Consider the following 26,115-nt stretch of genomic DNA (forward strand, 5'->3'; position numbering starts at 1 on the left):
GTGTTACTTTTCTTTGAGCAACACGTCTGTAGTCAAAAAGAAGTAGTTTGAGGCTGCTGACCTTCTAAAGTCTTGCCAGAATTCTAGTTAGAAAGAGATTCCATGGCTGTAAGGAGGGAATTAAGAATCCTGATGCATGAGAATAGAGGCCTCTGGAGCAGCAGGTGATTTACATGTACTGTGCTTTTTCCCAAGGGGAGTCTGTTAGCCTGCTGGTTTTAAAGCCACCAGCTTCAAAAAATGATACAAAAAAATTCTGAGACAGGTAATTTCCATATTTTTCTGCAGACTTCACTGCTGTGCAAAGCCTTCAGAGACTCTTATTTTCTTGTTCATAGCACCAAGCTGTCAGAAAGGTGTTCTGATTACATATGTGAGCAGATCTTTCTGGTTATTTGTACTTGGGTGTTCAGATAGTAAGGAGAGACCACATTAGAAACTTAATATTTTAATGGTGTGGAGGTATGAGTGAAATTAATTCTGATAAACTGAGTTTTATATTTGCATTTTCAGGTCCCTGATAGGTAGTCGCCTGTTTTACTGACAATAACTAGACTATAACTCTTTCCTAGAAAAAATTATATAGCTAGAAGAACTTAGTTAAACTGTAATAAAGATGAATAACATTTAATTCACTAACCAAAGCATCTCTAGTGTTTTAAATAATATGAACTATTGAACAAAATAAGTTATTCTTTCTTCAGGCCATTTGACATAAATGTTGAGGCATTAATATAAGCAGTTAAAATTAACTTGGCTTTGCATTCTTAAACTCTCCAGTTTCCTTAGCATGAATTTAGTGTTTTTTTTGTTTCTTTGAGTGTGTGGTGTTTTGTTTGTTTTGTTTTTTTTTCAGTTTTTACTGGGTTTAAAAGATATTCAGTAATGTATAACCAAGCCGCAAGTTATTTCTCAGTGCACCAGAAATGTATGATTATTTCATCATGCATTTGAAGAAAATTGTTACAGCAAAATACTCTAGTGCAAAATTTGTTTGAAATGAGGTCACATATGGCATGTGCCACGGGGTTGGTGGTTTTTGTTGTTAGTGCAGTTTTAGTAAATATAGTGAATACGAGTGAAAGAACTCTGGGTGAAGTAAAGCTTTTGCTTATCTCTACCTTGTGAGATAAGAAGATTGAACAACATTACCTCCATAAGTTACAGATATACCTGTAGGAGCAAAGAGAACCTGACTGAGTTCTGTGCGGGGAAGAAGACAATCTGAGGAAAAAGATAATTTGGTCAAAATCTTTATTTTATCCAATGTTGCTTTCCAACTGGGCTGTAGAAATCTTTCCCATCATGTTCTCTAAAACATACAGTTAAAAGGCTCTCTAAAAAATGCTCCTCACTTTACCACATTGAAAATATTCTTTTTTTTAAAAAGCTATTGATAATTCATTTCCCCTTCAGTTACTGAAACAAGCTGGGTTAAGCTCTGCCATCCCAAAGAAAACTGTAATCTATGAAAGCAATTTGCATGTCTTTTTCTTCCCTTGAGTACTCGTGCAATTCACTGCTCTGCAATTGGTGCTAATCCAATTTGTTCCTATTATGCATTAGATCTCATGACTTTGCCTAGTGCAAATTACTGTCTGTGAAGTTATGGTAGGCTCACTCGGCTTTTCTGAGCTTTCTTTTGTGTAGGCTCCGTATATGTTGTCCTGCAAATACGCTGTAGTGCAAATTAACTTTAAATGCTAAAATAATTCATTTTGTTTTGTAACTGATGAATAACTGCTTCCTTACATCTTTCATGTAAGGCTGGTAACGCAGTCATCTGCATTCTTCGTGGAAAGTGAATTTATTGCTTGAAGCAAGCTGAACTTCTTTATCTACAAAAAGATACAATCCAGGCAGTCCCCATGAAAGCTGTCAGATGCTTCATTGTGAGTCTCAAGTACTGTAGTTACTTTTATCTACTTGAAAGTTGGTCTGGCTGGACGAGTGATTGAAAACAGATATTAGGATGGATTCTGAAGAACTTGATTTAACTTTATTAAATTGATCTGCTGATATTTTTCAAGTCAGCATAATGTAAGGATTACATGGTTTCTGCCATATATTCTATAACTCAGGGTAGATTTTCCTCAGCATACCAAAAGGATTCAGCTCTTTTGTTGAATTCTTCTGCTTTCACACGTGATATAAGAACAGAAAATAGAAAAATAGTGATTACCATTTACAAAATTATTTCCTTCTGTAAGCATATGTGTGATCCTTCATTTACATTATTTATAATTGAATCTTTTATCTGTACTCAACATTGACTTAAGTTGTGACAGACTTAATCTTTGCGCAGCTAAATATGGTCTCTCAATTTTAGTGTATACTATAATATTTACATTTTAGTAATATTTACTAACTACAAAATAACTTCATCCTTAGTTCATTCAAGGGTAAAGTTAGAGGGTGTTAGCTTTTTCACCGTTTCTACCAAACAGATTGTCCAGCTATTTGTTACATGGGCACACACAGGTAGGATTTGCTGTGAGTGCACTAGCTGATTACACCGTAGGCTACAGGAGAAGATGAGGCTCTGAGCAGCCTGATCTGGGTGAAGATGTCCCTGCTGATGGCAGGGGGGTTGGACTGGATGAGCTTTGAAGGTCCCTTCCAACCCAAATTATTCTGTGATTCTATGATTGAAAAGTGAAAGTATTTATAACTTGCTATAACCTATTCTTCAGCTATGTTTTAAAGTTTGTCTTCTGCTAATCTTTTCTTACATAAACTTTCTGTATTTGTGTCCATCCGAAGATGAACACACACAGGATTTTCAGACTTTTTGCCCTAATCTTGTTTTCCTGCTGAAAAACAAAACTTCATCCAAATCTTTATTACGAGTGTCAGTGACGTAGTTTTAGTATCAACAGCATAAGGAGCTACCTTCTCACCTGAGGGGAAAAAAAGGCTTTTATTTTTGCCTTTTGCTTGTAAAGAGCAAAGATATTCAATAGAGTTGGAAGCAAAAATTAAGGAAATAAAATTGTATTTAAAGAAATGTTGATCTGTGTTATATCAGTGTGGCAAAGATAAATTCTTTAGGTCAGGATTGAGGCAGGGATAATTTATATATAAATACATCTCTGCATCTACATTTTCAGTTGCTTACCTCTGTTTGCTTCTTCTGGCTCTGTATGTATAGGAAGTGTACAGAAAAGCTTCCAAAAGATATATATTTTAATTTGCTCCCTTGCAGTCCACAATAGTTGGCCAGCATAAACATATAAGGAAATACGATCAGGTCATACTGACCTACTTAATTTATTTTTGAAGTGTGGGAGAATACTTATCTATCCTTACACTGTGCTTTATATGCATTTGGGAATAAGCCCAAATTGAGTGCATTGGTTTGAAATCTTGCTTCCTCCCCACTTCTTGGAGCATGCTACAAGGAGTCACTACCAGTCACAACATCTAAGAAGAGTTGCACTTTCCATTGTCTGCTGTACCAATAGTTTGTGTATTAGATGAACACAGACCATTACTGTTGTGGTTTAACCCAAGCTAGCAATCTAACTATGAGAGCCGCTCACTCACTCCTCCCTGCTGCACCCCCATATAGGGGAGAGGAATGAAAGGGAATGGAGAAACTCATGGATGGAGCTATACACAGTTTAATAAAATAACAAAATAATATTTTACTACTACCTATACGTAAAAAATGGAAAACAGAATATAAAATGAAGATACTCAATGTAATTCCTCATGAAGTCTGTCTGGGCTGAGTAGCCCTTCCTGGGAAGAGAGTGAGCACTCTGGTCCTGAACAGCTGGTCCTGTGGCAAGACAGAAAAAAGGCAGAAAAGCCCAGAGGCCACCACATGCAAATCGGTGCAACAGCAAAAAGGCTGTACTAAAAGAAAGCTCCTGAATGGATCTCCACTGAAACAGAGTAGAACTGAATGGTTCGCAGTCCCCCTCTAGCTGGAAAATCCATCTCTCCTTAAATATGAAGCACGATACTAATGGCACAGAATATTCTTTTTGATCAGTCTGGATGTCAGTCGAGGTCTGCCCCATCTGTGCACCCTTCCTCGCTGCCTCACACCTTGAGGCAGAGAGGTCAGAAAGACCTTGCAGAAAACAACTAAGATAATAGCAAGCTCTTGTGTTCTCTTTGTTCCAACTCAAACATGCTGTCAATTTACTTGAAGAAAAATGTGAGCTCTGTCCAGAGGTGTTATCTTCGTGTTCTCAAACTAAATCCAAACAAAAATGGTGCTAGCTGTGGAAAAATAAAAGTCTCTAACTGCATGAAGAAAATTAACTTAATTTCAGCCAAACCAGCACAATTACAATATATAGACTATAGTCTGTATGTATATATATATATCTATATGTAGCCTGTAATATAAAGTCTGTATATTTAGGCATTATTCAGCCTGGAGAAGAGAAGGTTCTGGTGAAACCTTATTAGCAGCCTTCCAGCACCTGAAGGGATGTACAAGAAAGCTTGAGAGGGACTTTTTACAAGGGCATGTAGTGATAGGACAAGGGGTAATGGCTTTAAATGGAAAGAGGATAGATTTTAGATTAGATATAATGAAGAAATTCTTCACCAGGAGGATGGGGAGACACTGGACCAGGCTGCCCATAGAAGCTGTGGATGCCCCATCCCTGGAAATGTTCAAGGGCAGGTTGGACAGGGCTTTGAGCAACCTGGTCTAGTGGAAGGCATCTCTGCCTATGGCAGAAGGGTTGAACTAGATGATCTTTAAGGGTCCTTCCCACCCAAACCATTAAAGAAAATGAGATACATGTAGGAATTTTACATTGCAGTCTTTTATCTGGCCTAACTCCAGCAGGGTGGTGTTGAATTTCTGGTCTTGATTTGCAGTGCCCAGTTTCATCACTGCTGTATATGCTTAATGGTAGATGGAGAGTGTGTATTTCTGCATATGATTCTTGGATGCTGTAACAGAGACTCTAGACAGCCAGAATGTTGTAATTTTTCAGGCTGCTTTATTAGCCAGCCATTACCATGTTTTATGGTGCTATCAAACTGTTATGTCTAGCTGGTATATGCTGCAGTCACAGGTTTAATTACAGAATACATAGGGTAGATTTAAATCTATCTAGCTTGGTCAGGAAGATCAGTGTGGCTGCAGTGTCTGTGACTTTACAGACTGTGGGATACTAACCTGTGCTGGTGTCTTGCTGCTACAGCTTTAAAGCTATTGGTACTCAGTTACATTTGGTCAACACTTGCCTACCTATTTATGTTATGGTCACTTTGCAATTAGCACTACAGGTAAAACACATTGATAAGATAAATACATCTACATGCATCTGTCCTTGATGCAATCAGGTTTATAGTATATATGTGTATTAATTAATTTTGACTCAAACTAATTGAGCAAATATGGTCAAAGCTTATCAGTAGCTCAAAAGTAAAATATCTGTTGGTAGACAATCTAAAGTAATGACACTTAAGGTGAATGCAAAGTATTTTTCTCTGTCTTAGAGCAAACGTGTTCGATAATGTGAGAAAGACAGGAAAATGCAATAAATTTAAGCAAATATGGTGTATATTTTTCTTTTTTTGTACAGAATTTTTGTGGAATTAGGTGAAACTTGGAGATTAAGGGAGTGGAGCACCTCCCTTATGAAGAAAGGCTGAGGGAGCTGGGTCTCTTTAGTTTGGAGAAGAGGAGACTAAGGGGGGACCTTATAAATGTTTATAAATATATAAAGGGTGAGTGCCATGAGGATTGAGCCAGGCTCTTCTTGGTGGCAAACAATGATAGGACAAGGGGTAATGGGATCAAGCTGGAACACAAGAGGTTCCACTTAAATTTGAGAAAAAACTTCTTCTCAGTGAGGGTGACAGAGCACTGGACCAGGCTGCCCAGGGAGGTTGTGGAGTCTTCTTCTCTGGAGACATTCAAAGCCACCTGGACATGTTCCTGTGTGACCTCACTTAAGCATTCCTGCTCCAGCAGGGGGATTGGACTAGATGATCTTTTGAGGTCCCTTCCAATCCCAAACATACTGTGATTAAGGGAAACTAGGGAGATAAGCTTGATACCAGTTTCTGTCTTCAGCATATCAAATGAATTTCACTGTCCCATCACTGTAGTAATATTTTGCTGCTTGACATGAGATTTTACTTTCAGATTCTCCTAGGAAGTGGAGTTCTATATGGCCAGCAGCTGGGGCTTTTGTCTGGAAGATATCCTGGATCACCCAATAGCTGAACTGTTATCTTGGTCTTCCCTTGAGACCATTTATGCTTTTCCAATGGGGAGAATAGATGACATCTCAACACATAACTCTTCAGAAATTAAAATATGCTGTGTAATTTAATCTTTCTTGATAACACATCTGTACTACCGTTTCTTCTGTAATGATCCAAAACCTGACTGCGGTATAAAACATCATTAGTACTCCAGTATTGTTGGTTGTTAGATGGGATAATAGTGACAGTATTCTATAGCCTAACTTTTCAAATTCTCTTCAGCTCAGCCAAGTAGTATCAGAATGGTACTGCCTGTAGTATTTTTATCTTTTGGGAAAGCAAGTTAATGTGAAAGGGTTAACTCATTCAAGAGATGAACAAGGAACAAACAGCATTTTAAATGAGCTGTGTCAGTATATTCTATAGAAAACATATGCAAACAACCAGCTACACAATATAGTCCCTGATAATCATACTTCTGGAAGACTGCAAATAAAGGTATAAAAACAAATCATTCTGCCTTTTAGTATGAACTCATTTTTACGGAAATGTGGGATTTTTCACTAATCTCAAGGGCTGATTGCGTGGCTAGCTTCTCTCTGCTGTTCTTACTACTGTCACAGAAAATGACAAGTATATAGCCTGAAGACTTCAGCTAACCATTTTTTGCAACAATAGTAAAAAGGCTTTGCATTTGTCCAACATCTTTCATCCAAAGAAAACATTACTACAACAAAGTATCACTGGATACTTTCCAAATTCTGGATTCAGTCCTGTTCCTTTTGACTTAAAACTTGTTTAACTCCAGACATCATAAATACATGACAGTGCAGGCATCATCAAGGCTTATGTAACAGCTTTATGCAAACAAACTAGAATAATCCTTTTCTAAGAGAATTCACGTACGTTTTAAGGATCCTCACAGAAAGGACTCCACGTGTGTGATATGTTATGAAGCTATACATGTTTATATAGGAAGGGTAAATGTTTGAAGTGCCTTGCTGAAATGGAAACCTGGGGCACTTCAAAGAATAGCCTAAGAAATTTTGATCAAACGTGACTGAAAAAATTAGTGTTGATTCTTTGGTGGAGTTCATGTGATGGCAATTTTGACCCTAAGGTAAGGATTGAAGGTGGGAAGTTTATAGAGATTCACTGAAACAGACATATATAAGAATTGCATATTTTAAAATTATGTAACAGATTTATGTGCATGCTTTGTCACACTGTGGAAATTGCTTTCTGACAGAGGGTAAATTAATCATCCTCCTTTGGATCAATTCAAATAAATAGGTGCAGAGGAAGGATAATAGGATGACTGTGTAAAGAAAACTTATTTCATAAGAGGGAACTGCATGCAGGATGATATTTTTCAGCTAGGAAAATTGAAGCATGAGAGAGAATCTTGTTGGGGGAACAAGAGTGGGAGAGAAAAGCTGCTTAAGCTAAAGGATAGTGTTGGGTATCAGCTAGCTATGAGTAAAGTTACGTTAGAGATTAAACACCAGAGAGGTGTGTTAAGGGAACAGACTTCCAGTAGGAGTGAACAGGACATTCATTTTTGCAGCATTGGGCCCCTCAACATCATATTATCTGAATGCTGTCAACTTGTCTGTAAAGGAGTGCAGCAAAGAATCAAGAAATAAAACACAAGATATTTACTGGCATATTAATAAAATGTCTATTGTTCTACCCCAAACCTAGAAAAGTGCTAGACTGTATATTTTTTCTGAAATTATTGTACAAAAATAAGCTTTAGAATATCTGAAAAATCATAAAGTACCCAGAGTTTGTTCAGAGCAGTTAACTGGTGCTGCTGCTTCGTCTCACCAAAGACTCTGAAACTGGTGCTTGAAGTACGCTGAGAGTCCTAAGCAAGTAACTCACCTGCTTCAAGTATCTATAGTCTCCTGAGTTTCAGTAGTAGTGCATATTTTATTCCCTAAGTGTATTATTACTTTCTGTCTCATACCTTATAGAACAGAAAAGACAGTAGTTGTAAAGCAGAAGTTACTTCTGTAGTTAGAAAGGCTTCTAGCTATTGAATTATATATAGTTTTTGTAATGATGGGGAATTAATGGCAATGGTGATTTGTTGGAATATAGTTTCACTGTGATTTTTCAGCTCCTTTCCTAAGTGTTTATTATGTGACCTTATGATTCCTAAATCATATATTTAAGCACTAATAAAAAATTAATGCATGCATTCCAGTTGGTTGTTACATAGCGTGTTGCATTCTAAAGTACTGGTTTTTAATATGGCCTATATGTTTCTGCTTTCTGAATAGACGGGTTTTTAGGTCATAATTTTTAGTGATCTGTGGGATGTTTCAGACATCCATGTAATTGTAATTATTGTTATGTGCTCTTCTGTGAGATGACTTCATTATAATGTACAAGTCAGAATTTGTTGCTGGTATTTTTGCCAGTATTCTTTAAAACAAACCAAACCAACCAACCAACCAAAAAGTCAAAACCAAACTCCAAACAAAGAAAAACCTCCAAACAAAGAAGTTGAGATGCTTAAAAGGATGTGAGCTAAGCCATGGAATATGGCTGAATTTCCCTGAAGGAGCAGGAAGGTGTCAGTTACGATTAATGTGAACAACATTTATGGCCCTCGAGATGTGACCTCTCGTTACGGTAAATGTGACAGCATGAATTACTTTCAATTACAGTGAACTACATTCAGCTACATTAGTTCTGACACACCTCACTAGGAGACTGCTGCTTTGATAGCATTAGCAAAAGGAAAAAAGGCAAAACTTTGGAGTCCAAATGTGTATATCACTTGAGCAAAAACATTGGATTCCGTCTACGGTGTATTATTGCCTCGGGTTTTACACACTTGTGTTTACACCATTTGTTATTTCCACTGGCACTTTCAGGTTTATGCCTTGGGCACTGGAGTATGTGAAAACCACCTTTTAATATGCCATCAGTAATAAATGTAAATGCCGAATTAAAAAATATATATCCTTTTTTGATAGTAACCTGCACCTTTGCTTGGGAATTACAATAGGTGGAGTTTACTATCTATCAGCATGTCCCATTTGATATGGTATAACTCCATTTGATGTTTTTTAACGCTATCAATTTATTCTTACAAATTTATCACAGCGCAGGATATTTATCACTTGACGGAAGCAGTTGTTATAATGTCACTACTTTTTCCTTCAAGGTTCAATTATCATGCTTCAGTTTCTACCTCTAAGCTTTCATAGAAAATAAAAGATGCCCAGGGCAGAAGTCAACCTTTCACTTTTGCTACAGAGGAGATGCCATCTATTTCACGGTGTGCTAAGTATTCCAATGAAACATGAGTAAAACATTGCCTTTGGCAAATAATAAGTTAGAAATAGCACTAAGCAAAAGAAATAGCTTTAATTAAAGCATTTTGACTCTCTTTGAGGAGTATTGGGCTTTTTTTTCTTCAGAGATGAAGACCATTTTCTCAAATTCAAGGGGGTTGGTGTTGTGGAATCAGACTAGAAAACTTACAATGTAAAATTGCCATTTGGAAAAAGGGGAAAAAAATGGTGGTTTCTCATTCCAAAGTGATTCTGAATTAAGGCCGTGTGGGGTAAATTAATTTTAGTCTTCTTCCCATGTTAAGGGCTAATTTTCAAACCTCAGTTTTTCTAGTGTTTTCACTCATCATTTGATGTTGTGGCAGTGGATTATGAAAATATTTCCAAGTGTTCCAAGAGGTATTTTAAGAAGCAATATGCATTATAAACTTATTTCCAGGCTATTAAGGTACAAATATTTATATTTTAGTTGTTATTAAAACATAAAATAGAATCATAAAATTTTCAGAGCTTTTTTCAAATCACTGAAGTAGTGGGAGTCTAACAGTTTTCTAACAGGTCATCTATTCTGGCTGTGAAATATCCTCACTCAAGCAATCAGATTCCCTGGAGTTGATGAAGAATTGTCTTTTTAAAATTTTACTTCTGCAACAGAGAAGATTTAGGGTCTAATTGGAGTATTTCCATTGTTGTAAGCAGTAAGTTTGACACCAGATAGGTAACTTAAATGGTTCAGAGTAGTTTAAATCAAAAAAGGACAGTTTGTCCCAGTCCTTATTTCCTACCTGCATGGTCAAAGTGGGATGGGTTAACAGATAACACCTTGTGTTGATAACAGTTGTTTTTTTTCCTGCTTCTGGAGGTGATGTGTGCTATTCAGTAATTTTATTTATGTATTTTAACAAATGATCATGTTTCGTGCCATCAAAACAAAGAAAGCTTCATGACTAACTCAGTTGGATTTCTTTTCTGCCTTTTGGGCATTTAAGTCCTGACTTAAATGTACCAATGGTACCTGACTGGTTTTAGTTGCAGTACATAGAATTTGACTTTTTGGCTTTACATGCCACCTAAGAACTCTTCCTCTCTCCTTAACAAAATGGGAAAATCTGGATGTACCTGTTTGTCTAGTCTGATGGTCAGGAGTAGAATCTTCAAGTTCTGTCATATATGTATATATAAAAACATAGGAATGTCCAATATGAATTCATGAGCACATTTGTGCAGAATGCACATGAAATTAAATTAGCCTAGCTAGTGAGGAATTCCTCATGATTGCTGTTTCCTTTTTACAAACGATGAATTACACAAAAGCTGGAAAAATATAAGGTTGACTATATATGAATATTTTCAGCAAATGCGTATCTTTGAAATTCTGTGCATATAAGTGTAGGAGAAAAAGCTTTTTATTTTGGTTTTGGCTCTTAGTCTCTCAGTGACTTGTATCTGATCAAAATAATAGTTTTTTCTTGCCTACTTGGAAGTACTACGGACTCCGTTTCTCTAGGAGAAAAATTATAATTTTTCCAAAAGGGAAATAACAGCTCTTGTTCCATGTAATTACTTTCAAGAGCACAATTTGTAAATGTGCTTTAGGGGCTGTCTTACTGAATAGGTGGGAGAAAGTCACACACAGAGACTGTGACATTTTACATCAGCTGGAGAGCAGTTTTGTAGGTGGAGAAAAAGCAGGTGTTGGTATGTTCAAACTGTCTTGTAGTGAAAATGGAAGTGATCTTGAAACAGTGACACAGCACTTATGAATATGTTGTTGTGGATGGTGAGTTCTCTGGAAATCAAAACTTATGTCCCAGGTAGAGGAATAAAGAAAAAAGGGCTTAGATGCGGTTCAGATGGGAATAATAAAAATAACAAAATCATCTTCCTGATACATAACGTTCTGTGCAGAGAAGTGGAAAATAAAATAAGAAATTTAAAACCTAAATATGTCTCCTGGGCTGCCAAATGGTATAGGAAGGAAAGGAAGAAAATTATTTTGCATTGTATCTTTGAAATGGCAAGGATGCACTTAAAAGTGTTTAAGATCTTTGAGTACTGCTTGCTGCCTTTAATATTATGGCTGGCAATGTGATTAAAAAACCCACACGTAGTCGTTTGCAGAATCTGGAACTGTAATTGTAGCAGGCACTGGAGAGGCACTAACTAATGTTAGTAACATTCCACAAGATAGAAGGAAAACTGATTCATCTGTAGAGAAGAAAGAAATTTGGCTTCAGGGCAGGCAGACTCATAGTTTCCTTTCTATCAGAAGCTGAAGATTTTTATCAGGAAGGTTTGATCTGTAGATCACTGGAAGTGAACAAAACATATTTTTTCAACTTTATTCAGTTACTTCAGTTTTGTTTTTACTGCGGCAATTTTCCCTGATACTTTAGCAATGACAAGAAGTAGTATTCCATGTATGTATGTATTTCAAAATTAGTACATTTGTTGTTGCTTTTGTGGAACATGTTTCTGTCATGGTTAGAATGAAGAAAAGACTAAGGCTTCGTGGTGGTGCTATTACTAGACCCAAGCTAAATATGGTTTCATTTTTAAATGAATTTCCAGAAGTGCGGACCAACATTGTACCTGAGCACAGCTGACTGGGTACAAATTGGTGTTTTAGCTGTGGTATTTTTAATTTTGTTCTTGGAGCTCCTTAGTAGGGAGCCATTCTAATTCTTAATATTTCTTCTCCTTGTGCTCTATGTTTGCAATGTATCTCCAGGCTGCTGTCCTTTTACTTTAGGGAGCAAAGTGCTTCCATTGAACACTATCATGGCAGAAGAGTATGTTTCTCCTTGCAACTGTATTTTCTCTACACATCTACATGTTCTTGGTTATTGAACAGCTGACCCTTAGATTTATAAAATGTTCTCATGTTCATTGAGCCTTCTGTTTGAGGTGAAAGAATTATAGAGGTCTTCCCTTTCATAGTTATCTGAATACTTACTGGGCACACAAAATTGGAATCTCCCTACATTTCATTGCTGCAGGGCAATACCAATTCCTACAGTCAAATTTTGGATACCTGAAATTTACTAGAAGATATTATTTCATAACAGTCTTTTATCAATGGAAAGGCTTCGTTTTTTGTTGATTGCAGAATAGTTTTGTTTTTATTAAATAGCAGAATAAAATTTGTATTAAATAGGCACTTCAGCCATTTCGTTCAAACACAACCACAGAAGAAGAAAAGTACCAGGAAGAACTTGTTCAGCAAACTGAGACATTCAAGGGTAAAGTTGTGCTTTAACATTTTCATGGATATTGCAGACCGTTCTCCTGTCGGTTTGGGTAGAGGCATTTTTTTTCTTTTCACATTGTTGTTCTGAACAACATTTATAAGCAGTATTCTATCCTGCCCCCTCCTGTAGTTGAAATTTTATTTCATTAACATAATTGCTGTTGACATTTTTATAGTCTATGACTTCTAATGCTCTGGTTGGTTGTCCGCCCATAAGTGATGCAGTCTTCCTCAACTTATTTGATTGTTACTTTTTATAGTGCAGTACTGCATGTTACCTACTAACAAATATAAATTAATGTGTCTCAAAGTTAAGAAATTTTTTCTAGAAGAAGATGATTCCAAAGAGATGATAGAGTATGTAGCACATCATTGCCAAGAAGGCATTAGATCTCTCTCTCACACTGGAACGGATTATTTGCCAGTCATACTTTCTCCTCAGTATAGAAGTGTCATATCCACATCATGTATTGCATTCAGTGCCCTGAATACAGTGGAATACAAGTATATGAAGTGAAAAAATAGATTAATTTATATTATTTAATGTAACACATTTCAAAATTCAAAAGTCAGTTAGTTTTCTGTTTTATAAATGCTGTGTTTTTCACAGTGCCAGAACTTGAAAGAATGGCTGTTTGTCAAAAAGGTAAATGACTTTGTATGTTGTCGAGGCATCAGTCACACATATAACTTAATGGCATGTGATTGATTATTAGCCCACAAATCAAGAATGTCAAAGTACCTGGTTTTGTGTATGTCTAAACTCCAGAAAGTTGATCAGTTTGGTTACTTTGCCTGAATTGATCCACTTTAGCCGCGAAACAGTTTTTACTCCAATAACACGTATGTTACTCTAAATGCAAAAATGTATTTCCCCAGTTAAGAAATAATTCCAATCACTGATGTCCAGAGAGTAGAAATTCATAAAAGAAGACTTAATTACATGGCTTGACAGATTAGGGCTTTGCAAATTAATGAATGACTTTGTATTTTGAAACAGTTATCTTGTGAGATATCTTAAATGCAGAGTTTTGGTGCATCACATTATAACATGTAACAGTTTTGCATGTTCCTTTCAGAGATTTTGAAAATAGGAAAATAATAAATGGTGACTAATGTACACCATCTGGCTAGGGTGAGGGAATAAAAAGGATTTATTCCTGAGCAACAGGGTTTTTGCTAAGCTAATTTACTTAAAATAAGAAAGCAAATGCATTTTTTTTCCTGAGAAAAATGAAGTTCTAATGACTTCGCTGACACTCAGTTGATAAGGGTGGCCTTTGTTTGGTGCTCCATGATCAGTATCGAAGTGGAGCTCATTGGTCTCTGTCAGGAGGACAGTGTATCTTATCAGTCCTGCTGTCAAATCATATGTGCGGAAGAAGATTGCTGAGGCTTGAAGATTTTGAGCACCATTAACAAAAGTGTTAGGCAGCCTTGCAGGAATCAGCTGCCTGTATCTGTGTAGTATCAACTCAGTGAACAAACTACTATTAATCTGTACAGCTGTAGGATTAGATCCTTAGTAACACACACAGATTTTTGTACTTCATATCTTTAGATTTACAGCTGTCATTTTTTTTTCTCTGCTACTTTTGTGATGCAATATAGAACTGAATGCAATAATAGATGTTAGAAATTATGTATGATTTCTAAATTAATCCGTACAATTTCTTAAAACCAAAATTGTCTTCTCAGTTTCTTTTCATGCAGATTTTTTTCAGGCAGTCACTCAGACTTATGCATTTCCTTACTTTTTGTTTGGTTATCCTATTTTTTAGTGTTTCTACTTCCATTTAAAATTAAATGAAGTATTCACTTAAAGATCTCAATTAATTTGAACAAAAATAAGATGTGCCTGGATAGTTTTCTCCACTATAGAGAAATGAAAACAGATAAATGTGTGCATCATAAACTGTTAGAACTGCAGTCTTCAGTCTGTATTTTTAAATTATCTCACTGCTTCAGATCTATTTTGACATAGCAACCCTACTCTGCAACTGTTACAGTAATACTGAAAATGGTATGATAGATGAAACTTTATTTACATAATAGGTGACTTATGGCCTACAGATTTATCTTGGTGTCAGAGGCAAAAATTTATGTCTTCAGTGACTGGCAAGAAGTTACAGAAGTGTGAGAAGGGACTGCCAGTACCTTCCTGAGGGTGAGCAGGTTGTTCACTTTGTAGTTTGTGTTAGAACATCTCTTGGCTCCCTACTTATTTAAAAACAAAACAAAACAAACCCAACCAACCCAAACCACAAACCCACCCCAGCCTGTAAGGAAAGCACGGCCTGTAATGTGAATATTGTTAACTACTGGGCCAACTGATTCATCTGGCCTCTGTGAAAGACAAAAGTTGTGATTAAAAAAAAAAAGGTAAGTGTATGAGAGCATGAAAGAAAAAGGGAGAAAAGGAGGAAGAGAGGAAAAATGAAGGACTGGAAAATAATAGGCTTCTTTGGCTGTAGATGTATAGAAAGATCGGTGTTCATTTTCTCAAGGTTTTCAAGAAATCGTAGATCTTGGATTGCCCAGCAGCTGTTGTTACAAAGCATCTTTCCCTTGTGCCATTGGCTCTGTTAACAGCATCGTCCCTGACTCTGTCTTGTATCCATTACAAGTAATATGTTTCTAGGGGAAAATTCTGGAACCAGGCATATATCTGCTCTACAACAGGGAACAAGGATGGAAGGAAATGTTTCAATTCTTCCACAGAAAGGAAGGAAAACTTTTCCAGTATTTAATGTTATGTAGAATGCAGGGACTTTTACGTGTTGAATATGTAGTGGGTGTAAGTAGTTGTACGTGCCCCAAATCCATCTGTACTGTTCCTTGTGAACATGTAAGAATTATCAGAATCATGTCAGAATCGTAGAAATTACAGAGCTGTTAACTGGGAGATACCTCTGGAGGTTACCCAGTCTTTCAGCTCCTGGCAGGACTGTCGCTAGCACAGCATCAGGGCAGCTGTACCTTTGCCAGACTACATCTTCAAAACTTCCTGCTTTGAAGCTGCATGTTCCTGTTCTGTGCTACTCCTCTGACAAAGAAGCTTTACTTAACATCCTGTGAACCTCTAAACCTGCAGCTTGTGGCTGTTTCCTCTTATTTTACCACATGTTGCTACTTTGCATTTGGCTTTATAGTCTTTTTAACCCCTGTTCAAGTAGTTGTAATCTACTTTTAGACCTTCTCCTAGCCTCCTCTTTGGTGGAGAAGAGATCTTACTTGCTGGAGAGGAGATCTTTCCTTCACTGGAGTTTGCACTTGCTCAACAGTCTTTCTGAACTGAGACCCAAAATTGTAGTTTTGCAGTGTTTTGTAGTTTTGCAGTGTTTTGTAGTTTTGCAGCCTCACAGGACTGAGTAGAGGTGGCTAATAATCTCCCACTGTCTGCTCACCATGCTGTTCCTAATACAGCCCAGTATGGAACTAACCTGATTTACAGTGAGTACATATGTAGCTTGGTGCCCACTGTGACTTCCAGGTCCTTTCTCAGGCCACGTGGGTGTGGGATTATTTAATACAAAGTGCAGAACTTCACATTTTCCTTGCTTCATGTGGCTTCTGTCAAGGTTTCTTATGCTTCATCTGCTGAGTGATACACACTGATCTTAAGCCCACCATTGAGTTTTAAAAATGAGTTTATATTACACCCCATGTTATTTTAATTGAATATTTGCAATGCTGTTTAGGAAATAATAAACAGTCCCGCTTCCATAAAAGAGAAATAAAATAAACAGGAACAGGACAAAGCGTATTTTAAAACATGGATGCTAAGTGATGGGATACAGTTGTCAGATTTGAACTGTCACGTTAAAATGAACCGCAAGGGTACGGGACCATTAAGGAGGTTACACTAGGACTAGGACTGGTGCCTAGCCCAAATAGCAGAAGAGCATTAGAACATTCTTTGAAGGGGAGCATGGAAGATGCTTTTTAGGATGGAATCTGGTAGGTTGATGGGTGGAATTAAATGATATATGTGCCTGTAATAACAGGATGCTGGACATGATGACCCATGAGGTCATCTTGGCCTAGAAGGTCCCATCCCGTCCTGTGTCTTATGTTCCCTTTATGTAAAGAAGCTGTTGGAATTTTGCATATATGAAACTTCCTATCTCTTTTGTCTCACCTTTTCTTTAACTGCTATGATTTTGGCACATATTTTGCCCATAGCAAATGCCAACCATAATATTTTTGCCTTCCTTAAGTTGTCTTACATTATCTATCTTTCTATATCCAAGCTGCAGACTTAGTTATGTACAGGGAGACAGAAATAGTTGTTATTGTGAAATGTGTACATGGTAGGATTTACTTGAATTAAAGTGTTTTTGCAGGATATTTCTCAGGAATGCTGGTAATTCATATTATTGTAACCTCTGTAGTGCTCTCTAGCCAAAGAAATCTGATGGCTTTTGGTGCACAAACCATTCACATTTATTCTGTGAGGCCACTAAACTCTTATTATACAGTAATTAAATGGTAAGTGGAAGGGATAATTTTGAAATAGATATTAGGAAAAAAATCTGGAGGAGTGAGGAGGAGGAAGATGTCCATCAGTTTCACTGGCCTGGAACATCTCACGTAAAATATAATGCAGCTGAGGAGAAGCTGCCTTGGGTGAGACTCTCTGGTATGTATGAGTGTGCTCAAAGCAGAGGAGAAAGGCAGGAGTGTGGGACTGAGCTGAGCAGGAGGTGAGATCCAGGAATCCTTGCTTTGCACTAGGAGAAAGCCTTACCTCTCACAGCGATCCCAAGGTGCCCGTTGCCAGAGATGAAGACCTGGAGAGGAGTATGTAGTTTATTGATAAGCTTCTACATTTATTAAGTTGCCAGTGTCAGATTTATAAATAGATATATTGCATCCTATACATAACCAACCTTAAATGGCATCTTTGTGTGGAAAAGATACCCAGCCTCCCAAATTAAAGACAATGCACATGAGAATATAAAAGATCTTTGTTTAAGTTGCAAATGGTCAAGGCTTGATTTTCATTTGGTTGTATGTGAAAGTGACAAGCTGTGTAACAAATAGCAAATACAGAGTTTTGTTTGTAATGTCTGTGCTGTACTTGAATTATGACTGTAGAAGATTGTAATCCTTACTGAGCAGTTATAGTCCATATAATTAACACTGTGTGAGATAAGTGAGCAACATCATGTGTTCCTGAACAAGTTTAAAAAAATGAATCATTCTCTTTGTGGTTTTTGTTCTTGGCTCTAATGTTTGCATAGTAACAGATAACTAAACAGAGTATTATATGAAGTGATGAAAGGGTGGTTTTCTGAAGGTAAAAAGAACAAATGTGTTAATTGATCTGTTTTGATAGCAGTGACTTTTACAATTTATCCAGATTGAATATGTTATTGATATAGAAAGAAGCAACAAAAAATATATTGTTCAATTAGCTAGGAAAAGAGATTAGGTGTATAACTTTGTTTAAAGTAAGAATTTTTGTAAAATGAGGAAACTCGATGTTGGAAAAAAGCATTGAGACACATCTGAAGTTGAAGTTTCAATGATATGAAATGGTGAGATACTGACTTAAAATTTCTTCAAGCATATTAGGATGATTTAAAGAAATTCTGGTGATGTGGAAGGAAGAATAAGTCAATGTAAACTTCTATGTCAAGATGAAAAAGTTGCAGGATGCTGTAAAATTCCATGAAGACCCTCTTAAGTAGCTTATAACTTCCTGAATCTTAGTATGCGATAACACTGTCTCAAACTCTCTTATCAGGTAGAACTCTGTGGGTACTAATTAAATAAAGGCTGATGTAATGGACAGTGAAAGTAAGTATACCAGTGCATACTCTTTTAGGATATTTCCAGAGCCCTGTTCTACAGCATTTTCTGTTTTTTAATGAATGCAAAGAATGCTGTTGACCTGGATTGGACTATTTGCTTGGCAAAAGTACAGTATGCTTCCATGTGTGCAGAAACAGAGCCTTTTTCTCTTGCAGAATGTGAAAACAGGAAAATATAATGCAATTATGTAATTATAACCTTGTCAGTACAGCTATCATTAAGTGCTTTGTGATTAAAACCTGTAAAATAAGCTGCCATGAAGTATCGTGTTGCTTTAGTCCTGATCAATACAACTTACCCACTTTCTGCAAATTCTAACTAGTAAACGAACTGTTAAATTATGTTGTCATTCATTGTATTTTTTTGTCTTTTACAGGAAAAAGTAGAATATGCCTTCCTGATAATTTTTACAGTTGAAACATTTTTGAAGATTATAGCATATGGATTATTATTACACCCCAATGCATATGTTAGAAATGGATGGAATTTATTGGATTTTGTAATAGTAGTAGTAGGGTAAGTAATTATCCTTCATTATACAAAGATTTTAAATCTTTACGGTGAGGTAGATATAGGTCTGTTTGGCTGTAACAGCGTACACTTGATTTCTGATTCTTTAGAATAAAAGAATGAACTGATATGAGTTAAAAATTCAAAACAAAGTCCTGAAAGTTTTCAATGCTATCTGTGGCTGCAGGCTGTGTTGCACAATCAGCTTTATAGTAAAAGTTCCCAGGGAATTTTGAGTTCTGCCAAAAATTGTCATTGGTCATTATCTTGCAGAATCTTTTCCATCTGATTTTTTCGAAGGTGAACTCCTGATGTCTTTCATATGGTAAAGGTTGGTCTGTCTAGTTTCATACATTGTTACATCATTTATTCATTTATCCCTATACCGTGGTTATGTGGAGTTCATCTGTCCCACAGAAACCTCTGGGAGAGCCCACGTGTTTTGAAGTGGAGGAGAATGGTCAGGGGAGACAGCTAACTGAATGGTTCCTTGACCTTCCCCAAATCTGAGAAAAACCGAACACTTAAGTACTTTCCTTTGGGGTGCTGCACATCAGGCCCCAGGTCTACATGATTTTGGCTTGCCTGGGGGAGAATGTGTGCTAAAAATGCCCTATTTATTATTATTATTTTTTAACCCTGTGCACTTTGCTGTACCAGGAAATCCCAACGAGTTTGTTATGCTCCTCAGAGCAGCACTGCTTGGGTCTTATGCAGGTACCAGAAGAGCAGGGAATGGAACATCTCACACTTACATTATGCACCTGATTATGATAAATAATGCGTCTTTTTTGTGTCAGCAACTTTGTGTCAGTGGAGTCATGTAGGAGTAGTTATGTTTATACAGTCCTGAAATTGCATTTGGCCCTTTGAAGGCAACCGTGAGGCTGATGTGGGCCCCGGTGAAAATTCCCTAAACATGGAGGAGATTATATTGGGGGAAAAAAAAGAAATTTCCGGTACTGTAAATTGTGTTTGCTGAAAACATTTATTGATAATAGTACATGGAGAACATTATCCACATATAACTTAGTTGTTGTGCCTGGCTTGCAAAGAAGATCTTGACATGCAGTCTGCAATTCCAGTATCGTTGTTAGGTTCAAGCTATATCAAGGGTTGCCTGTAATTGAAAAGGCCCAGAAATGGGAGCATGTGCTGCTCTTAACTCATGTCATTACATTTGGGGAAAAGAAAAAGATGCAAAGTAAAAGAATTTATAGTAAAGCATTATAAAATTTGGGCAAGTATTGTGATATGAATACCCAATGTATAACTCTCTGATTCTGAGATTGTAATGTTACTGCGAAGGTAGTATTTGGGCCAGGTGCTTGGCGTTCAGGCACTTTTGGTCCAGGGCTAAAATTTGTATATAAATAGATCCTTCATCAGGTCAGGTCATTCTCAACAGATTGGCCTCTGTGCCTGAAGGGGAAGCTTGATGGACAGGTTTGGAGAATATCACACATAAGACCTCTATTCTCTTGCCAGGCAGTCACTTGAATAGACCTCTTCCCTCTTGTGAAGTGACCACGGAGTTACAGTAACCCTGGAGCAGTCTAATTAACATGACCTCTATCTTTGGCTGTGTCCTAAATACATGATAACTAAAAAATTTTCCATTAACTCATAAAGCACTCATTATTTGAGCCTAAACCTAGTTAGGTCAAATGCTCACACTGAATCCAAGGAAAAATACAAAGAAAAAAAGGACTATGTCTTATCAAATACCTAAAATATCAAACTAAGATTTAAGTCTTACTTCAAAACCAAAAGCTTTGGACTATAAATTGTTGTGTAGGTTGTCATCGGTCTACCTGGAAGACGAAATGGACCTTTCATAACACATCAGGCACTGACAAAACTGCGAGCAATATTTTTTGTTCTTTCAAGAACAATACAACCCACATAAGCAAGTAAAAAAGCATGAGTCCATTTACTTAATTAATACTTAAAAGCCCAGTGAAAAATTGATTTTCATATATAACCCAAGGTAGATATGGAATCACTTCTGGATCTGATTCTGTTTGACTGGTTTCATTGTGAAATTTCATTAGATATTTTAATAGCTTTGAAAGAGCTGCCGTGATGCCCTGTATTCAATCCATTAGATGGAATTTGGTTCATGTGCTTTCTCAGCAGAAACTGTAGCAGTCCAAATGCATAAATCTTAGTTGTACCAAAAGAAATTTCTGTTAGCAAAAGGGAAGCATGTATAGAGACATTCTTCCACAACATCAAATTTGGAATTTAAACTTTGGTAAACTCTACAGGAAAATAAATGTCAATTTTCAAAGTAATAAAGGAGATCAATGGCTTTATACCTTAATGGCTTTATAGGATAGACATAAAATGACAGAGCTGTGGACATAGCTGTGGAAGTGAGTTTTTCTCCTGTCTTTATCACTTCTCTCTGAAACCAGTCAGACTATGAATTACGTTCAGAACAATCTACTACTTGTCTGCATGCTATGCTATGTAATTTCCATTGATTTCTGTGAAAGAATATGGTCCTGATAGAAAAAGCTTTCAGAACACCCTCCTGTGCCTGTAGCCCTTTAATTTGGTGAATGATGTATGGACTGACAGGCTGAAAACAGATTCTCTTAATGTGGGACTTGATTCAGAAGTCTGTTTAATCATGTCTGCCTTTAGAGCATGAATAATCACTCTGAAATCATTGAGATGGCTCATTTTCTTAGAATTATGCTTCTATTAAATTACAGGGCTGAATCAGGACCTAAAATATTAAATGTAGCAGTATGTGGGTTGCCGGCATTCATTCTAAGACCTGTGGTCTTCATGGCTGGGTTTCACTCTGGAGGGAAATGAAGCAGAAAAGATATGGGTATTGACTGATACAGGTCAGTCACTTAACTGGGGGAAGAGAGTGTCTTCAATATTCTACTTTGGACAACCTATTAAAAATTATGTGATTTCCAGCAACAATCCAGCATGACAGAGTTGTGAACTAAAGTTGTGAAAACATTTCTTGACAAAACCAAAAACCAGCACGTTTCAGGAGTCCTTTAAAAGTGTGATTCATTTTTCAGGATTACAAAGCTCTGTTGACTTGTTAATCCTTTCAGGTGAAGTTCAGTTTTGCGAGTCTAAACTACAGACTCTGCGCAAAGGATAATATGGTGTGCATCGTTTAGCCACAGTCTAGAAATGGCGCATCTGAAATGCAAGTCCAAACAATCTACAATTACTTTGCACTTCAACCACTTTGCTTTGAATTGCTGCTAGAAGTTGGACAGAAAAATATAACTCTTGTCTTCCAAACTGTTCTAATGAATGACTAGCTCAATTCTGCAGTGAAGAAATACAATATAATAAATTAGTCATCTGGGAATATTTTTACCCTCAAAGTTATTACGTGTAAGAAACAAATTTTTGGTGTTATTAAATGTTGGGCTCTATTTTTAATATATTCTGTTTTTACTGACTGTATTTAGAATGTGACTTCAAGTGACTGCAGCATCACTTGAAGTTCATGTATTCCACCAAAATTAAAACAGATGGTTTCTAGCGATTATCTGTTTCATGTACTAAAGAGAAGACTAATTCTCCGAAACTTAGAGCTAGAATGTTTGAACAAAAATGTGGCAAAATAGCTACATTTATTTAAAAATAGCAGGTCGTGTATACAAGCAGAATGCTAATTTATTAGATACTCTGTGATCATCGCTCTCTGCAGGGATTAGAAACTCTTGCACTTCACAGCTCTGCCTGTCATGATTTAATGTGTGAATATACCTCTCATTTTGACAGCTGAACAGCTTTTCAGAATTGTCTGCAGTTCAAGTAATTTCCTACTGCCTTTGATTGCATAGTAAATGGATGGTGATAACCTTATTCTTCTTATTATTTTCTAGATTATTTAGTGTAATATTGGAACAATTAACCAAAGAAACAGAAGGTGGCAGCCACTCAGGAGGCAAACCTGGTGGCTTTGATGTCAAAGCCCTAAGAGCCTTTCGTGTATTGCGACCTCTCCGGCTTGTATCAGGAGTGCCCAGTAAGCTCTTTTCTGTTTAATTTCACTGGAATGAATATAACTGATCTGATTATTTAACTTTCTTTTTCCAGACACTAACAGAAATGAGATAATATGAAGTTGATTTTTTTGTTATCTGGTTATGTATATAAAGTGAGTTTCAAGATGAATGATACTCTATTTCAAGTTGAACAAAGGATTGTGAATTCATTCAGTGTATGATCTTCTTACACAGTTCAATAAGCAGATAGGGGAATACTGTTCCTTTTAAGAAGTTTTATATAAAAGTAAAATACATATTACAATGCAAATACACCAGAAAATGAAATTCAGGTGTGGTTGTTTTTTTTTGTTTTGTTTTGTTTTAAATTATTTTACTCCAAATCCCTGTAGATCTGAAAGTGTAGGTGGTCCTAAAATAGCTTCTATATTGGTAAGTGTATGCCAAAGCACATTACACATTTCATATTTCCTGCCCCCTCCAGTGCACATGAATGCCTTCTGTTTATCTCAGTAGACCTAACAGATAAATTAGGAAATTTAAAAAGTAGAACAATATTATTTATAGAAAGCAATTGAATTTCCTGATAATCTTTCCTGTTCTCTTTTAATACGTTATTAATTACTGAAGCTATTTGGGCTGAATAAGGGGTTCATGGCTTGCAATTCAGGTCTTTTCAAGACATTCTAAACAAACCTAATGCTATGTTTATTATTATATTGTAGTCTGTTACATGGAAATGATCATGATTGTATATATTTAGCAAAAGAACTTTGGTGAAGAAAGAAGCAGTCTTACGAAATGTCAGAAAAGAAGTCTATTAAAGTAAATGTGGCAGCTTCATTAGTTCGGTATTTACTAGTTTCGGTAAGGCCAAAATTTGGCTAAATATTTAATTGAGGAGAAAAGAAAAATGAAGTAATTCTGAAAGTGATGACCAAGTTCGTTCGTACTCAGAATGTATTTTCACAGGTGGCTGTTTATTTCTCCAGACCAAAAATACAGTTCTGCAGTTGGCTGAGTGTACATTTTCTCAGGACTTGCCAGAGAGTTGTGGCTGTAGCACGGAGCTTTTTAAAGGTCATATAAAATAACCTACAACCACACACTGAATACATGTCCTTTCTTTCTAAAAAGCCATAAATTCTTCTGACACATTTCAAACATCGACTTCTGTGACATAACATTTATTAACAGAGGAGAAATTAGACTTTGACACAAAGTTTCAGATTCTTATGACATATTTTATGTTACAGGAATATTTTTGTGGTTCTGGGGAGTTGATTTTTTTTTTTTTTTTAGACTGATTCTTTCTGCATGGCTGTATCATTAATTTCTAATAATGTGTAATTATAGAAAATTTGGTAAGGCAAGACATAGGAGTCTGGTTCATATTTTGTATTATCTTTTTCTCTTTTAGGTTTACAAGTTGTCCTGAACTCCATTATAAAAGCCATGGTCCCCCTCCTCCATATTGCCCTTTTGGTATTGTTTGTAATCATAATCTATGCTATTATAGGATTGGAACTTTTTATTGGAAAAATGCACAAATCTTGTTTTCTTATTGATTCAGGTAAGTCATGAAAATTGACTAAAATAAGGGACTAATTCTCTTTTCTTTTAAGTCTGTGGGATTTCAGTTTGAAATAGAACAGGAGCCAAAAGCACCAAAACTGTTGTAACCCTGGTTTCCTTTGTGGTTCATAATTGTAGGAAGAGTGCATTAAACTTAGAAAACAACAAAGCAAACTAGTTTGAGACTAGAACATGCTCTGAATAAGTTTTCATTTCTGAAATGTGTAACTGAGATGTCAGTAGTGAGAACAGTTTTTTCTCATCTCTGCTTACTGAAGAGCCAGCTAGTCCTGTTTCAAGGAAGAGTTCACAATCTGGCAGGGTCTCTCCTTCAAGATTGCAGCAGCATGGTAAGAAGTGAAATGCTCAAATGAGTAATGAAAGAAAACAGTATTCCTCTGTCCAAGTGAAATGATGAAATGAAAGCGTTTGTTGTGAGAGTTTTGACAGAATGAAACATCATGAAGTAAGTATGTGATGGCTAAAGGGACGTTTCTGTCAGCTAGGTAATTAAGTGGGCTATATGTAGGAACTAGTCCAGACCTGTTTCCTTGGTCATCTCTATGGTAGTATGAAGTAAACGGAAATGAAGGAATGGCAATGAAGAGAAAAAAAAAAAACCAAAAACATGGGGAGATTCTAAAAGTATATGTTGTATTGTCACGTGCTTCTTTCCACTGCTTAATTACTTGAGCTCTTTTCTACATTCAGCTTTGTTTAGCCTATTTTAAGGCTGTAAGCCCAGATGTGAGAGACAGTAAGAGCTCTGAAGCCCCCATGGGTTGCCTTTCTTGGCATTTCTCAGGTTGATTTCTGGATTTACCTTCCAACAGAGTTGATATTTATTCATGCAAAGAGTTAACTCACAAAAATATGAGGAAGTTCTGATTTTTTGGGGTTCATTTTCAGATATACTAGTTGAAGAAGATCCAGCACCTTGTGCATTCTCAGGGAATGGACGTCAGTGTGTCATGAACGGCACAGAATGTAAGGGCGGATGGGTTGGACCAAATGGAGGCATAACCAACTTCGATAATTTTGCATTTGCGATGTTGACTGTGTTCCAGTGTATAACCATGGAAGGATGGACTGATGTGTTATATTGGGTAAGTTAACAAGTCACTGAGCTTTGTTTACTTCTAAACTAGCTTCAATGTTCAAATGTGGAATAAGCTGTGTTTTACAATACTGTCAGCAGGAAATCATGGTGAGTTTTGCAGGAGATGAGCTCAGCTGCATACTTTTTTCCAGTCACAGCATCTTACTGGACTCCTCAGGCTAAAAAGGCATTCTAGAAACAAGTTTATTCATTGCTTATTTGGGTGGGGTTTTTTGCCTATTCCATTTGGATAAATGTAATATTACATTTATGTCCTTTGGACTAGCATTTTTTTCATGCAAGCTTACAGTTTTTAAGCATGTGTTTTCCAATTAAGCTTAAAAGTTCTCTTTTTGCAGTATTTCT

The 26,115-nt window shown here is 36.5% G+C and overlaps 1 protein-coding gene across 21 annotated transcripts in view; it reads left to right on the forward strand.

Moving 5' to 3' along the window:
• CACNA1D (calcium voltage-gated channel subunit alpha1 D) overlaps positions 1 to 26,115 on the forward strand; it is a 220,938-nt gene that overhangs the window by 87,468 nt on the left and 107,355 nt on the right. For all 21 annotated transcript variants that reach the window (XM_065075301.1, XM_065075293.1, XM_065075304.1 and 18 more), the window contains exons 4-7: positions 18,944 to 19,083; positions 22,953 to 23,095; positions 24,496 to 24,648; positions 25,560 to 25,756. In XM_065075301.1, coding sequence (XP_064931373.1) covers positions 18,944 to 19,083; positions 22,953 to 23,095; positions 24,496 to 24,648; positions 25,560 to 25,756 — 633 coding nt within the window. The remainder of the gene's footprint in view (positions 1 to 18,943; positions 19,084 to 22,952; positions 23,096 to 24,495; positions 24,649 to 25,559; positions 25,757 to 26,115) is intronic.

The sequence above is a fragment of the Columba livia genome, chromosome 10, assembly GCF_036013475.1.
Source record: "Columba livia isolate bColLiv1 breed racing homer chromosome 10, bColLiv1.pat.W.v2, whole genome shotgun sequence".
Lineage (NCBI taxonomy): Eukaryota > Metazoa > Chordata > Aves > Columbiformes > Columbidae > Columba > Columba livia.